The 17,209-nt window shown below is 33.7% G+C and overlaps 1 protein-coding gene across 3 annotated transcripts in view; it reads right to left on the minus strand.

Annotated features, from left to right (window-relative positions):
* SORCS1 (sortilin related VPS10 domain containing receptor 1) overlaps positions 1-17,209 on the minus strand; it is a 714,896-nt gene that overhangs the window by 143,784 nt on the left and 553,903 nt on the right. For all 3 annotated transcript variants that reach the window (XM_051981370.1, XM_051981369.1, XM_051981371.1), the window contains exons 7-8: positions 8,932-9,050; positions 5,595-5,684 (exon numbers count right to left, since the gene is read on the minus strand). In XM_051981370.1, the coding sequence (XP_051837330.1) occupies positions 5,595-5,684; positions 8,932-9,050 (209 nt within the window). The remainder of the gene's footprint in view (positions 1-5,594; positions 5,685-8,931; positions 9,051-17,209) is intronic.

A 17,209-nucleotide genomic window follows, 5' to 3' on the forward strand; every position in this document is an offset into this window, starting at 1 on the left:
GTGAGGAGAAGAAAGATCATATACTCCTAGATTTATTGATTACTTGGGGTAAATTTTTTATTACCTCTGTAGTCCCTAGTCTGTAACAGCAAATTTTTTTTTAATAGTCCAGTGGATCAGAGAAAACAAAGACTTCCTCCACATTATCCCTTTTCTTTTCTGTGGGACTGTTATCAAATAAACCCAGAAAGATCACTCTCAAACCTTTTCTTAAAACTAAAAATAAAACAAAACAAAAAACAAAACAAAAAAAATAAGAAAATGGAATACTAAAATTTGTCTCAGTCATAAATTCCATAGTATACCTCATGATCTTGAGAGTACTAAGAAATTCTTACCCATATCTAACTTAAATTCATCTCTATGCTGAAATCACTTTCCTCCTAATCAACCAGAAAGTTTTTTTTTTAATTGTTTCTTATTTGGATAAAAGAAAGAAAAAATATATATAACATGATTTTTATCTACAATGTAAACATATAGTTCCAATGAAAAATATTCTTCAAAATTTTCCACTCCTTTGCATCGCTCATTTTTGTAAGGTTGTTGAAAAATAGGTTTAAGTTTTCTCAGGCTAAACTTAGGGAGGAATGTCTCAAAAGAATTCAAATCATGAGAAATCAATATTTCATCCAAAAAAAAACTAAAACTTTAATTGGGAATGGAAATGGAGGAAATTTATCCTTCAAAAGCATGTGTTGTTGGGCTCAGATAATAAGTCATTTAGGCAGTGAAGTTCAAAATTCATTGATTCTTGCTTCCTTACCATAAACTCTTCAAATAGGCATTTAAATATTTTCACAATTTTCCAATCTTTTTACACATTACTCCCAGTTCTACACATGAAATTCTAGTCAAACTGACCAATTTGCTGTTCCTTCAATTTGGCATCAATCTCCCTATCTCCACATCATTGAATACATATTTTCCAGATCCAAAATTTACTCTCTCCTCTTAGGAGTTTTATCTTCATTCAATACTCGAGTGGTCTCTTTTGCTGAAAGATACTCCTGAGTTATGTGGTTCTAAGTGTTCTCTATTTCCTCACATTATTTGGTATTTACTTATCTGTTTACTTGTCATACAGCACTGGGAAGAATGGAAGCTCCTTCAGAGTAAAGGCTTCCCCCACTTTGACTTTCATCTGTGTGTTTCCCTATTATTTATCTCACTTGTCTGGAAAACTCCAAGCAAACAGTAAAGTTCTCTTTCTCTCTACCCTCTTTCCTCATCATCTAATCTCTCTGTCACTCATCAGTTTATCCTCAGTCTTTCATGAGTCTCTCTAATAGCATGGTAAGATTAAAACAAAACAAAACAAAACAAACAAACAAACCTAAGGATAAATGTTGTGGTTTATTTCTTTCCAAACAGGCCAGTTCCTGAGTTTGATAGGAACTTCTAAATATATGCACAAATGGTCCTTTTGACACAAGCCTGGGATGATTCCACTTTGAAAGTGTAATGAGGTTGTAATGAAATAGCTCATCTCCTTAAATAATACACACTTACTTGGTCAAAATAATACATTGCTGGCTGTTCTGACTTCTATTTCTCTGAGAATGATTTAAATTAATCACAATGTCCTTTTTTTCAGACCTCAGAAGAGGCACTGTCAGAATGTTACCAGAGTAGGAGATGAGGAAGAGGGAGAGATGAGTGTTGGGGGTTCAAAGGCAATTTTTTCAGCCCAGATTGTCCAACTGCCACCCACTGAGAGCCACAAGACTTTGGTGATCAGAGTGACAGCTGAACCTGGGCAACTGCAAAGTACCTATTCTAAAGTCACCTAGTGATGGGGTGAAAGGTTTCTTTAGATTTCAAAAATCCATTTCAAATCATACTTCTAATGCTTCTCAGGTCAGATGGGATGTTTCCTATGACACTACTGAATACATGTCTGGCTTTGTTTATCTGTTTGTGAATTTCTTATGAAAGAGTTCCCAAATGTTCACAGGGTCATACTAGTATATTGGAAATAACACTGGAATAGCAGTTAAGACATATCTGACATTTTGTGATGCTTTTAACATCTTCAAAGCTTTTACATATTCTTACTTCTCACTCTGTAATCTCAGGAATTCGATAAGATATATACTATTGTAGTTTCATAATTTAAAAACTAAAAGGGACTTCAAAGATCACGCAGTGGTTCTCAAAGTATGGTCTAGAGAATCCCTCTTTTAGAGGGTCTACAAATTCAAAAATAGTTTTTATTTCCAATATGGTAAATGTCTATAAATATAATCCAGATAAACAAAAACATTTTGGAGAGATACTCAATAATTTTTAATAGGATAAAGATACTGAAAACAAAAGTTTGACAACCACTGATGTAAGGTAACTCCTCTCAATTTACAGGTAAAAAATTGAAATACTAAATGGTAGAGCTGGGATGGGCACCTAGGCTTTCTTACTCTAAACAGAGCGTTTTTTTACAATGTATCACATATACTGTAATCTATTCAACATGTAAAGGACTGCTTGCCATCTGGGGAAGGGGGTAGAGGGAGGGAGGGGAAAAATAGGAACAGAAGTGAGTGCAAGAGATAATGCTGTAAAAAAATTACCCAGGCATGGGTTCTATCAATAAAAAGTTATTTTAAAAAGTACAATGTATCACAATTGAAGCATAAAGAGGTGATATGACAGATTATATAATATAATCTTGATTGCTGTTTGTGTTCTCTGCCTAGTAGGCAGACATTGCTATCCATTGGGTCTTTATCTGAGTAGAACCTGATAAATGTTCTATTACTATTTCTTTAAGTAAAGGAGATGAATGTGTTCAAGGGTAAAGAACACAGAGAGGCAAGATAAGGAAGGGGGCCAGCAAAGAGTTAGATTGTCTAACAAAATTTCAGGAGTAGAATAGGGGTGGACATAGCCACTTTCCAAGTTTTTGATAGCACAAATCTTTGGACTTTGAGCCCTTCAGAGCAATAGCTTGCAGTTTTTTATTTGTTGCTTTATTAACAGAAGGGAAATGGGAAGGCTTTTATTCAAGAGTTTTGTCATTCCCATCACTAGTTCTCCTGGAAGAACAAAAGATCATATTGCTCTTTTTAAGCATTACCCTACACTCTAAATTCTTAAGCATAAATTACTCTTGGGTTGTTTGTTGAAAACTGATCATAGAAAAGACCTGTGAAAATAATAAAACCTCAATTAGTATGTATTTACATAATGCTTTAAGGTTTACAAAGTTATCTTTTACACACAAATTCTTTTAACCTTCCCAACAACCTCAGGAAGTAATGTTATTATTTTTCATTTTACAAATATGGAAATTGAGGTTTGGAAAATTTAAGCTACTTTTCCATTTAGTCAGTATCTGAGGAAGAATTCAAACCTAAATTTTTACTGACTCCAAATCTTGTTCACAATCCACTGCCTTAAAATCCATTGCTTTAAAAAAACTGATGATCAAAACACAAAGAGTCTTTTTTTTTTTTTCTTTTTGGGAGCATCTGGATCTTTTCCTCCAAAGATTTTAAATCTCTCCTGTTATCTTTAAGAATATATGTTCTTTTCCTATACCCTGTGCACATCCCAGCCCAGATATGCCAGCTCCGGGGGAATAAGCAAGCCAAGAGAGAGAGGGGCAACCTGTTATAATCATTAGATTTTAAATGAGAGCACAGAGGTTTAAATCCTGACTCTGTTCCTCTCTATTTGTGTGATATTTAAAAAATTGCTTAGCCTCTCTGGTCTTAAATTTTCTCATCTGTAAAAAAATCAGAAAAGATTATATCTCATATTCTTCCAACTCTAAATTCTATACCCCCACGTAAAAGTAAATTTATTTCATGTCAAGGATATATTTCTAAAAGAATGGGGGTTTTAAATATAGGGCTTTGATCTCTTAGGTCAGTGTACCCTCCACTAGGTGGCGCAAATACCTTAACAGAGTAGAAAAGCAGATTTTTGAAGAGTGATGGATAGCTAGTGTCTGACCACTAATTGCAATAAGACTCACTAGATGGATTCAGGAAACATTATCTATTCTCAGTATCATGAAGACTAATTTAGGAATCAGAAAACATGAGTTCTTGTCCTGACTCTACTATCTGTTCATTTTATAATTATGAACAAATCAGCCACTCTCTAGATTTTTTTTTTTTATCTAAATAGGGAGATGATATTTTATTCTGGCTAAGATGCAGTCACTAAATTAAGGGATTCAGTTGATAACATATATACACAATAAAGATAGAAATGTAAACCAGATGGATGGTGTCTCTTTCATTTACGTTTTCTTCTGAAATGAAATTCATCTATTTTCTAATCTAGAGAGGACCTTGAACACATTGATTTTAATCAAAATTTTATATTTTATATAATCTGTTGGTTAATAACCAACAGTCAACTGAGAAAATGTCAGACTACATTTATGGGGAGAGGCTTTCTAGTCACTACACACTAATAGAATGGAAAGTGGTGTTTAGGTAGCTAACTGAAGGAGATTTTGTGCAAAAATTAGTATCTGGGAGTAATGGAGGAAATCAGCTAAGCAGAAAATTCAGAAGTGACAGAAATGGAGAGATAAAGAGAAATGGAGAGAGAGGAAAAGAGAAGGAAAAATAGGAGAGGGAATGAATTCAAGAGGGAAAGGATGAAAAAGGAAGATGGAGAGGAAGAGAGAAGAAAATAGGAGAATTCAAGAGTAAAAGAAATATAAAGAAGGAAAGGGGGAAGCAGAACATGCACAAGAAAAACTATGAATGTGATATTCTGTAGGGAATAACATTTATCAGGTTCTACTCAGATAAAGACCCAATGGATAGCAATGTATACAAGTCCAGAACAAGCAGCTCAATGACATCCTCAAAAAATAATGTCAATTGCAATAATACTGGCATGGGTTGCCCTTTTATGAATGTCTCCAGGCTACACATGCTCCCTATGTCTGTGACTCAATGGGATTTCCATATTTATCTGTCGTTTCAATGATAGTTTTATATTTGTGGGAAAGTATTAACTATGTTCTAAGGGAAAATGTCCCGTTGCTAATATTTTTACTATGCTATTTCATTTAATAACTTTGCTTTGAACTGTGATCTCTGGATGACTATTAAATCTAAGCATATTAACGAAGGCTCATGAGCTGAGGTTTTCATGCAAATATATAATCATGGATTACTTTGCACCAGAGGTAGCTTTTCTGTGGACCTGACAGGCAGGGTTACTAAGGTACTACATATATAACTTGAAGGAACTAAACAAAATAATCTCTAAAGCTCAGCAAAGCTGTGCGGTTTAGCAGAAACAATAGGTTTAATAAAAAAGAAGCCCCCCAATTCTAGTTTTACTTCTGCCATTAGTTTGTTGTATCAACTCAGGTAAATTATCTTCTTTTTACCTCAATTTCCTCATAAATAAAATTTTAAAAAGTTGTATTAGATGATAGATAAGCTCCCTCCCTATGCTATTTATTTTGCAAGTCTACAATTCCTTCTGCCCCTTCTAGTTTGAATCTTTATATAGTTCTATAGGATTAAAAGATAAATAGACAGAGGAAAAAGGGGGGCTATCCATAAGTTGAAAGCAAGAAAGGGAGAAAAAACTATATATAGAAGATTATTCAACTGTACCTTAGGCAGGGCATACTTGGGGAGCTTCATCTGTGCAAAAGCATTCCTACGGTAAGATACATAGTAATGTGGTCTTCCTCCTGAAGTCAACTGAGGCATAAATAAAAAGAATATAATAAGAGATTTTACAAATATTACTTAAAGCCAGTGAACAAGTAGAGGCAAGAAAACAGTCTCCAATACAATAATGTGAAAGTCTGTGATTCATAATCATTGGGAAGCTAAGGTAGAAAATATGAAGTACTATATGGGGATCTATTAGAGTCAGGTATGTATCTCTGGTCAAAAATTAGATCCTTCAACTTTCAATGTATATTTCAAGTGCAAAACCTCAATAAATTCTCTCACATTGGCAGCACATAATGGATTATGATATAGATTGAATTAGTTATCCAGATCTTTAGATGTCTAACTTCCAGAAGAATAAACCTAAGACCAGACTCCCATTTCTACTTTAAAAAGGGGATCAAACATTGTTGGTGGAATTGTGAACACATCCAGCCATTCTGGAGAGCAATTTGGAATTATGCTCAAAAAGTTATCAAGCTGTGCATACCCTTTGATCCAGCAGTGTTTCTACTGGGCTTATACCCCAAAGAGATACTAAAGAAAGGAAAGGGACCTGTATGTGCCAAAATGTTTGTGGCAGCCCTGTTTGTAGTGGCTAGAAGCTGGAAAATGAAAGGATGTCCATCAATTGGAGAATGGTTGAGTAAATTGTGGTATATGAACGTTATGGAATATTATTGTTCTGTAAGGAACGACCAGCAGGATGAATACAGAGAGGACTGGCAAGACTTACATGAACTGATGCTGAGTGAAATGAGCAGAACCAGGAGATCATTATATACCTCAACAACGATACTGTTTGAGGATGTATTCTGATGGAAGTGGACCTCTTTGATAAAGAGAGCCTTAATTGATCAAAGATGGACAGAAGCAGCTACACCCAGAGAAAGAACACTAGAAATGAATATAAACTGCTTGCATTTATGTTTTTCTTCCCGGGTTATTTATACCTTCTGAATTCAATTCTCCCTGTGCAACAAGAAAACTGTTCGGTTCTGCACACATATATTGTATCTAGGATATACTGCAACCCATTCAACATGTAAAGGACTCTTGCCATCTGGGGGAAGGGGTGGAGGGAGGGAGGGGAAAAATCGGAACAGAAGTGAATGCAAGGGATAATGCTGTAAAAAATTACCCTGGCATGCGTTCTATCAATAAAAAAATTATTAAAATTTAAAAAAAATAAAAAAATAAAAAGGGGATCAAAAATAGCGTTGATAGAATAAGGACCTAAAGCATTCAAGCCTTCTAGATTCTTTTCTGGGAGTCTGGTCATCATAATTTTATAATTGGAGCTATCCTGAAAGAAAAGAAACCCATCAAATCTTCACCCACTCACCCCCTGAAAAAAAAAGACTTTCATTCAAGACTCAGTACAAGTGTCACCTCCTAAAAAGAAGCCTTCCCTGATCCTGTAAGTAGCTGATACTCTCTTTTTCCACAAATTATCTTGTATTTTCTCATGGGCTAATTAAATGTTTTATTTTTCCAACAGAATATAAACTCCCTAAGGACCAGTAATATGTCTTTTTTTTTTTAATTTGTATCTCTAATACATAGGCCCAGTACCCTACATTTAGTGATTAATAAACATTTGTTAATCCGTTGGATTATAAACTATGTTAGCTATAGATATCCCCAAAATACACTGAAAGTAACTCTACATAAGAGTGCATGCTATTAAATAAAAAAAGGGAAAGGGAAAACTATCTCTTTTATGTGAGCACCAACTGACTGGCAAACTGCTATGTCATCAATCTCTCCTCTTTCCAAACACCTTTTTTTTTTTTTTTTCATCTCTATTCATTAAATACCAGTGGTTTCAAGGCATCATATTTTTTAAAGTATGTTGGTGATAAGACAGGTAGTAAATTTACAACTGTAATGAGATAATAAGTTGGTGTTACTGACTGCATCATTCCAACTTTAGTGAAAAGGTAGAAATTCAAAATGGCAAAATGAATTTAAATGAGCAAGGGGATTTAAATGAGTGAGGGGATTTTAAAGAGTTATTAAAAATACAAAAATGTTGTTAAGGTGCTCAAGAGACTAGGGGAATGAACTTTTATACTTAATCATCTCTAGCTGTGTTTCAAAGTAACATGATCCAGTTTGAGGTAGAAGTGAATTTACATTTATCTGGAACATAATATCAGATAATAAGGTAGGGTAACAAAACATATGGAGGCTAAACAATGAGAGTATGACATGTGTCAAAGCCATTCTTCTATCTTCTTTCTCAACTCATGTTGTGAAATATGAACTTCATAAAATTAGGAACAAAAATTATTAAAATTAAAATTAGGTAACACTTGACTAGAAACTTAAAAGGTATTTTTTATTTTAAAAATTTCAGCTTTATTTTCTGCATATTTAGCATATTGCCTTATTCATGGTATATATTTAAGTACATTTTGGATTGGGAATTGCTCCTTTCATTGAAATCTCCTTTATTATTATTATTTTCAGTTAAAGGCTCCCTTTGTCATTAAGGACAGGAAATGCTACTGGATAACTTTTAATCTACAACCCAAACATTTCTAAAAATCCTTCTTTCAAATGAATGCTGCACACAGCAATAAGCAAAAATATGATAAGGGGCCTTTCTTGCCCTTACAAATGAAAGTTTGGCCTTCCAAATGAAATCCTAATTTCAAAAACTGTTCTCTGAGGTGAGAAACTTGCTTTATTTTATCTCATCTAAATTCTTCTTACCCTAATAATAGTCAATGCATGACAATAATGGTTGATTACATTCTTTCTGTACATCTCTATCTCCCCTTATACCACCTCTAGCTGTTTCATAGTCTCTCCCTCCAGTCTGTTTTTTTTTTTTTTTAAGAAAATACTTTTTTTTTTTGAAAGAAAAAAGGCTGATTGGTCTGCTGTACTCCTGATAACAAGAGACTGACATATCTGCCCAGCTCGATGATAATAGGGAGCTGGCAATGGAATACAGGATGAGGAAGTTGATGGTAGATTCAGATCCTATTCCTGATGCTATGAGTAGTATCTCTATGATCATATGGTGATACGGTCCTCCAGGTCTATTCAAAAGAAGCCAATTAGTATTCTGGTGATTTGGAAACTGACACACTAAACTCTGTCCCTTTCATTGAAAATTATGTCTTCTTTTTTTTTTTTTTTTTTTTTTTTTTTAAGAATCCTTCGGTGTATCAAGGGAGTAAAGGGCCAAACGACACAGGGGATATGTGAGTGGAAAAAAAATTCTTGGAAACCAAGCATAGAAGTAGATACTACACACCTGAACAAAAACGTAATCATCCTGAACAATCAGAGAATCAGGGTCAATGTAGCCAGGGAAAGGTTTATTTCTGTTGCTTTCAGTGCAGTTCTGCATCCGGCAGGTTAAGTACTGTGAATCTGGAAAGAAAGAAGGGATGAACAAAAAGAATAAGGAAAAAAAATGCATTGCACCAAAGACCAATAGCTATCCATTCTGCGGGTTCTTTTCTCATCATGTATCTACTTTCTTTTCCTCCAGCAATTCTACTTATAGCTCAAATATTCTTTTTTTTTTTTTTTTTACCCTAGTAGATTGTCACAGTTCTTGGGTCAGAATAATTATTCCCTTTGTGAGGTGAAGATGGAGGGGGAAGTAGGCAGAGGCAGGGAGATAGAAAGACAGAAGAAAGTAAGAAATAGAAACAGGAGTACACAGAAATGGACAGCTTTTGCTGATTTCAGGTTTTTTTCTATGAATGTTTTTCTTTCCCAAGCTCTATTTCACTATTGGTTGAACATGTGGGGGGAAAAGCGGGGGGACCCCTACACAATGGCTGTTACTGTCACACTATCCACAATAAGGGTATGTTGACATTATTTTTCCCCTTCCATAACAAAAAGGGAAGAAGAGGGGGAAAGGGGACTTCAAGTACACTACCTACATTTTGAAAATGAGCAAACTAAGATTTTGAAACTCACTTGGGATTCTGCCTTCAATGTCAAGTACAACCAAAATAAGGACATTTCTACTTTGACAGTTCCATTAAATAAGACATCAGGAAACCTTTACAACCAGCAGTATCACAATCCTTCCCTTTACTCCATATACCTCTTGCTTTCTGAAGTGCTTTAAACAAACTGAGATATATCATATAATATTAATCATATAATATACAATATAATATACATGTATATTCTACTTCAAACTACATGAAATTCCAAAATTTCAAAACAGAAAGATTGGGTGGCAATTCACATTACCAAGGGAACCTTTCGTTTTACAAAAGAATTAATTGTAGATTTCCTTTCCAGATTTCACATGTGCAAAACTTTTTCCAACAACATTGCCACTGAAGGGATCCCTTGCACTCTAGATGTCAGCCACAAGGGGGAAACATGCCCATATATTCTACCCAACCAATTAGAAGCTTCTGAAGGATACTTCGGCAGTTGCATCTTTACAAAATGCTTATGTGCCCCATCAGTCCTTTTTCTCCTCACTTACTCACAAGCCCTTGGTGAGGAACTGAAGGTAAATTCTCTTCTGATTTATTCAATTAGTCCCAGTGAACCATTTCTTTTTTGTTCTTATCCTGAAATCAGGGCTCAGAATTTCTCTTCCATTTACCAAAAGCTTCTTTTTTTAAATGGGAGCCAATTCAACACTCAATGCCTAATGATCTTCCTTTGCCCAGATCCCTACAATACTTATGCATTGAATTACACTTAACTTTCTTATCCGGCTTTCTAAGTATATCCTGGCTGTGGAGGTCTTTCTCATTCTCCAAGGACCCAATTTCAGACTTCAAGGTTCTGTGAAGTAGTTCTTATCTCCATGTCTTCTTTCCTGGTCTTCTCATTGGCAAATGGTTTCTCCCTCTTCTAAAAATTTACTGTCCTTATATCTCTTCTGTGCACTGATCAGATTCTAATTTATAATACAGGCTGAAAATTCCCTTCTATGCTGCAGATCTCATACAGGTGTGAGCTCTTCTTTCTCATTTATCTTTTATCTTCAGTGGTGAAGAGAATGCTATATACACATAAGGTAGTTTTAAAAAGTTAAATTGAAATGAAATTAATTTAAGTGAATCATGCCAATCAACTTTTCAACTAGAAACTGTCTAGTTCTTTCAAAAAACAGACCTAAAATGGCTTAATGGTCAACTTCTCCTAAATATGCCTATATTGGAAATGATTCTTAGCCAATTATCTTTGCCATTTTCTCTCTTTCAACACTCAGTTTCATCTCCTCAAAGACACCTAGACAATACATACTATTTACAGCAACATCTTACATATGTAGAAGTCAGGAAGAAAGCAAAAAAAGATCTCAGCAAAAAAAAAAAGTCAGAAATAAATATCACAAAGTTCGTGTATCTCTATTATATACGAACACTTCAAATACCAATTCAGACTATAATTTTACATTAGATTAGTTCTTGTTAAATTGATTATCAGTTGGTAACTAAATCTAGTACATATTAGAAGAAGCAAATTGGAAGAGAGTAAAGGACCTAACTATAAAGGGGAAATGAAAACCAAAGTGACAATTGACAGGTTTACTTGGAATAAAGATTTAGAACAACTATAAAAAGTCAACCAGACAACTCAAAAAAACAGCACATTCTGCCTCTTAACAGGAGGAAAATAAACGTATATAGCAGACCTAGAAGGCATCACAGAAAATAACAAAACTTTTATAATACAGATTGGATAAGAGTTATTATCTCTCATTTACAAATAAAGAAATTGAGGCATATGGAGATTAAATGATTTTCCTAGAGCCACAGGTGGGAACTGAACCATCATCCTAATGACTTAAAATCACTTTCCTCTGCACCATGTTGCTTTTTCTGTAATATTACAATGCAATAATTTATTATAAGTTGTTCATAAATTTAAAGTGGCAAGGGACCTTAGAGATTAACCATTGAATTTGGTCCTTTCATTTTAGAAATAAGGAAGCTGAGGCTCAGGAAAGTGACTTATTCAGAGAGATAATACCTGAATCAGGATTTGAATAGCTATGATCCTGAAAAAAATCAAGGAAAAGCTATTTATGGACAAGAAAGTAAGAAAGGGTGTACTACAGTTAATAAAGATTTCCATGAAAAATGGCTAATTTTTCTCTTGCCTGGGATGCAGCCCTTCTTTATCTATACTTTAGAACACAAAGTAGGGCCTTACCATCTCAGAAAAGGGGGAGAGCAGAGAGGAAAGGACAAATGGAATTTAGAACTCAAAACTTTTTTTAAAAAAATCTGTTAAATTGTTTTCACATGTAACTGAGGAATATATATATATATATATGTATGTGTGTGTGTATGTGTATATATATATATATATATATATATATATATATATATATACATACACACATATATATATGAAAGATTTAATGGAATTCTTAATTTCCTTTTTAAGGCTCCCTAGTTGTTAGGGTTCTCTCCTTCCTCAAATTCTCTTCTCTTTTCTTAATCTTAATAACTGTTATCCTTGCTCCTTATGCCCATGTTCTCTATCCCTTTTCTCCAAGAATGTAAGTTACTTTAGGTTGAGGAGTTCTCAGTCTTGTTTTTTTTTTTTTTTCTTTTTCTTAATAAGCACAACACTTTGTACTTGACAGGTACTTAATAATTACTTGTAAAACTGAGCTGAATGGTTAAAACTATTTACCTGTTCCTAAAATGTGGTTCCCTGAAATGCTCCTTGTTATAGGGTATAAGATTTCCTCAAGCAGCTCTTGGAAGAAAGGCCCAAGGCTTTGGCCCTATATCCAGTTCTTACTCAATGTGAAGTTAGAAGTGAAATGATCGATTCTAAGGGAATATGCTCAATAGCTGCCCCTATGGTAAAATGTTCCCAATTTGGTTCCCTTCTCCTCCTAATGGAAATACAAAGTAATTGGCTGTACTTCATAATGAGAGACCAATCACTCTTATTTCCCTTGAGGCTCATCATAATAGCATTAAGTATGATGAACTCTTTCCATATTCAATTCCTGTGGATATATGCTGTGATTCCATAGGAAGTGTCTTGTAATTTGGCATTAATTAACGTCAATTAATATATGCAACTGCTAAGCTTCAGAATTAATTTCATTACTTTTCCTGCACAGATGTTTTCCTTGCCATAGGTAATTAGGACATTATGCTTCTCTTTTCAAGCATTCTCACCCTCTACAACAGCTGCTGCTTTGAATAATGTAATAACCAGTTCCTCTTAAAGAAACTTTGCTGCATACCTAGGAAGGGGGCAAAAAGAAAGTCAAGTCAATCCCCCTTCTTCAATAGCTAATGATCCAACTCAATCCCATTATGAATTTCAAAAGACTCCTCTAATATATTTTCTTTTCTTTCTTTTCTTTCTTTTTATTTGAGGAGGGGGAGAGAAGAGTTATATCGGTACTAGAAAACAAATGCTGGGGTGGGTGACACTTTTTGAAGTGCTTCTAGTTTTTTTAGAAGCATCCTCAAAGATATTAAAATTTCCTAGAAAGGTATGGATTACATCAGTTTGGTGTAATCAGAGAAGTATACTAAACAAGGGAATCAGAAACTTGGATTTCGGTCCTAATCAAAGTAGTAATAGGAATAGAAAAACTTGGACTGTGCCCAAAGACACTAAAGGTAGTTGATTTCAGGATCCATTTACTTTCTGACATACCATTTCATTAACATATTAGCTTTGATCACCCTGGTTCCCTCATTCAGATCCAGCCCCTTCTTCTGAGCCTGGATCCAATTTTTATGGCATACCACTTATGGGCCTGCATACTTCCAGCACCACTGCAGTAGATGCAGTTTATATGCAAGAACCAACTGAAACCAGTTCTTCATAGATCTGATTGTTAAATTATCAGGGTAAATAATTCATAGGATTTAGGAAATGGACAAACATTATAATTTAAAGCTACATTTGAATAGTTTTGTGGATAAACATTTGTTAGCAAACCCCTTGGTGAAATTGTATTCAATGACACAGCATCTAATGGGACAGTGATTGTCCATTCTTCTGAGACTCCAGATCAAGACTCAATTAAATATGTCTCAAGTATCTGAATTCCTGGCTAAGTATCTACTCCCAATTTTGAAAGAATTAACTTTGTGATTTCATTTATAAAATGACAAAGTTGAATTTAAATGATTCTTCAGGTCTCTTCCAGATATAAAGTTTTATGACTGATGGAAACTCCCATTTTTGTTTTTATTGTTGTAGGGAAATTTTAATAAAATGCTATTCTCAGCCACACTAATTTTGAATGCAGAAAGGAATCCAAAAGCTTAAAAAGAAGTTTATTTACCAAACTTCTTTGCTTTAAATAAATAAAGAATATCAATAGAGATCAATGCATAAGAACACAAAATGCTCCAGAATTTATTTAGTTTAACATTTGGGATGAAGAGGAAGGAAGGAGGAAGGAAGAAAGAGAGAGAGAGAGAGACAGACACAGAAAGACAGAGACAGAAACACAGCAACAGAGAAATATGGGTGTTCTGTTTAGAGCCTAATAAGTGATTTCATGGGAACTGTAAACATAAGTTGTCCACAAAGAGAAATGGATCTTACACATTTATTAATTTATATAATAGAATCTCATTCATTCATAGAATAGAATTATGGAATAAAAGAATGTTAGAGGTAGAATGAACACAGTATGTGCCACATAAATGTTAGGTATTATTGTTAATCAACATGTTTTTATTAATCAATTAACATACGTTAAACATTGTACTAATTACTAGGAAAACAAAGGAAAAAAAGGAAATTCTTTGCTTTCAAGGAGGAAAAGCATAAATTTTCATATTTGGCTGAAAAAGGAAAAATAAATATATGATGGTAGCAAGCTAGGAAGATAGGATATAGGGAGGTTTTTTGGTTTGTTTTGTTTAAGAATGGGGAAAATTAGGAAACAATAGAGAAGAAGCAAAAAGGGAGAGAAGAATGGAGGGAGAGAGACAAGAGAAAGAGAGAGAAAGGGCTAAGGAGGGAGATTGAGAGACAGAAGCAGAAATAGAGAGACAGGGAGATGGAGAGATGGCAACAGAGAAAGAAAGAGGGAAAAAAGAATAGGTTTTAAGGAAGTAATATAGAAAAGGCAAAGATGGGATCAAAATATAGAAAACATCATTCATGTAAATTTCAGTTAATCTATGTAAGATTTTCTATGTTTAAAATAATCAAATATACTGTATATAAAATTTGTAAATGGAATCACTTCTCACGTTAATTTCTGCTTATTAGTCTTGTTTCCTAATTTATAGTAATTATAATAAATATTTTCTATTAAAATGCATGTAGGAGAAAGAGAGAAAAGAAGAAAGGGAAAGGAAGAACTAGAGAAACAGATGGAGAAACAGAAAATATATACACACATATGTATATTTTATATATACATATGTTCAAACAACACATCCAGTAATTTGCTAGAGTCATCTCATACTAGCTCATGAAAGTTATTTGTTAAGTTTTCAGTTTAATCCTTAAATCCTAATAAATTGGCAAATACTATAAATTGGGGCTTAAATTATTTCATTTATTGTTCAGATTTAAGAAAGTGACATGACATCAATAATGCAAAGTAAATTAAAAGTATTTTAAACACATAAATAATATAAATGAATAAATAAAACTATACACATAAATATGGTTATGTTTGTAGTGCATATGTACATATATGTATATGTATAATGTACAAGAACTGATTATTAAATATTCACACTGTATGTATACACATATATTGACAATATTCATATGCATTTATGTGCATGTTTAATATGTAAATTTGTGCATGTAAGTATATATGTATGTGTGTGTGTGTGTGTGTGTGTGTGTGTGTATAAAATGACTGGTAAATAGCATGAATTCCTGGTCTTCATTGGATAGAAGGCACTCTATGAAAAGGGCTCTATGAAAAGACTACTCTATGTAGTGGTCTAGGCAGGAAGGAATGAAGTCCTTAGTTACAGGGATGACCATGAGTAGAGAGAAAGGGGAATAGGCAAGAGCTATTGTAGAGGTAATATTTATAAGACTTGCACCTAATAAGATATGTGACAGGGAAGGATAATTTTTCTGAGTCTGTTTTTTCATTAAGTTATAGCAGGGACAACATGCCATAAATATTTTTTTCTTCTGCAAGGTAATTTGTACATGTATGTGATGCATATCCAGTGCCTAACAACAGAGAAGTGAAACATAGTACAGCTATCATACTTGCCTTAATGGTATATATAATCTTTAAGGTTCAAACAAATTAAATGATCATTAAAATTGGAAGGGACCATAAAGATTATATATCCTTTCCCTTCTTTCATTTTATAGTTATATATGTGCAATAGTATAAAGCATATTTCCACATTAATCATGTTGCAATGCTAAATTTTAAAATCCTTCTAGATCAGGAATTCAACTATTGCCCATTATTCCTTCTAGTTCTAGGAATCTATGATCATTCAAGAATTGATTAAAGAATCTGAAGATGATCAGGCTGGATAAAAAGAAAATAGAAGCGATGGGAAAGGCAGGATGGACTGAGTAGGAAAGTATTAATCTGCATGTATTTGAAGGGCTAACACAGAAAAGGGAGATTAGACTTTTCCTGTTTTGCTCTCGATAATACAAATCTAAGTTATAGTAGGCACAAAGTAGAAAATTTTGGCTTCAAATCAGAAAAGAATTCTCTAACAATTAAGTGATTAAGTGCATTGGGAGGTAAATGAATGAATCAATGAAATGAAAACATTTATGAAGCATTTACATGCATGGAACTCTATGAATTTTCATCGGTGATATAATTGGTTATATTGGTTATAAACCTTTCATTGGTTCTATGTTTGTAATTTTCTCCATCCTAATCTCCATCTCCTGACTTTCCTGACTTTCTTTAAGTTCCAGTTAAAACCCCCAATTTCTATAAGAACGTTATCGAATAAAAGACTAACTGTAGTAAATATTTGTTATTGATCTATACTTTTCCCCACTGTAGAAATGTGTAGGTCTAAGAAAGTAAGAATAATAAAGCAGTTGAATTTGATTAAAAAGACATTCTCAATTCCCCGTAAGTCTAGTGTCCTCCATCTGTTGATTATCTTAACTTCATCTTATATTTATATTTTTGTACTTAAGTGTCTAGTTTTTCAAATTTCAATTAGAGTGTAATCTCCTTGAAAACAAGGCCTTTTTTTTTTAAAACCTTTCTTTTATACAGAGTGTTTAACACAGTGCCCAGCACATAGTAAATACTTAACACTTACTGATTGATTAGATCAAGCAATAAACATACAGAGCTTCCATGATAACGATGGAAGCAACAAGTATAAGGACATAGTGGCTAGAGTGCCATGTTTTCATGAAACAAATCACCAGGATTGTGAATGAAACAAGAGAGAAGTCAGTTAATATATCCTCAGCAAAAATAATGATAGTAAAATGAAAGAATCATATTTCTCTCTAAGACCTGTCAGTCTTTTATGTATTAAGCTCTCACATCCCAACTATATTTCCCCTACTAATTCCTTTCCCCAAAAATCCTCAATAAACATTGAATGGTAATGTTTACATAATCTTTATCA

Source organism: Antechinus flavipes, chromosome 2 (assembly GCF_016432865.1).
Source record: "Antechinus flavipes isolate AdamAnt ecotype Samford, QLD, Australia chromosome 2, AdamAnt_v2, whole genome shotgun sequence".
Taxonomy (NCBI): Eukaryota; Metazoa; Chordata; class Mammalia; order Dasyuromorphia; family Dasyuridae; genus Antechinus; species Antechinus flavipes.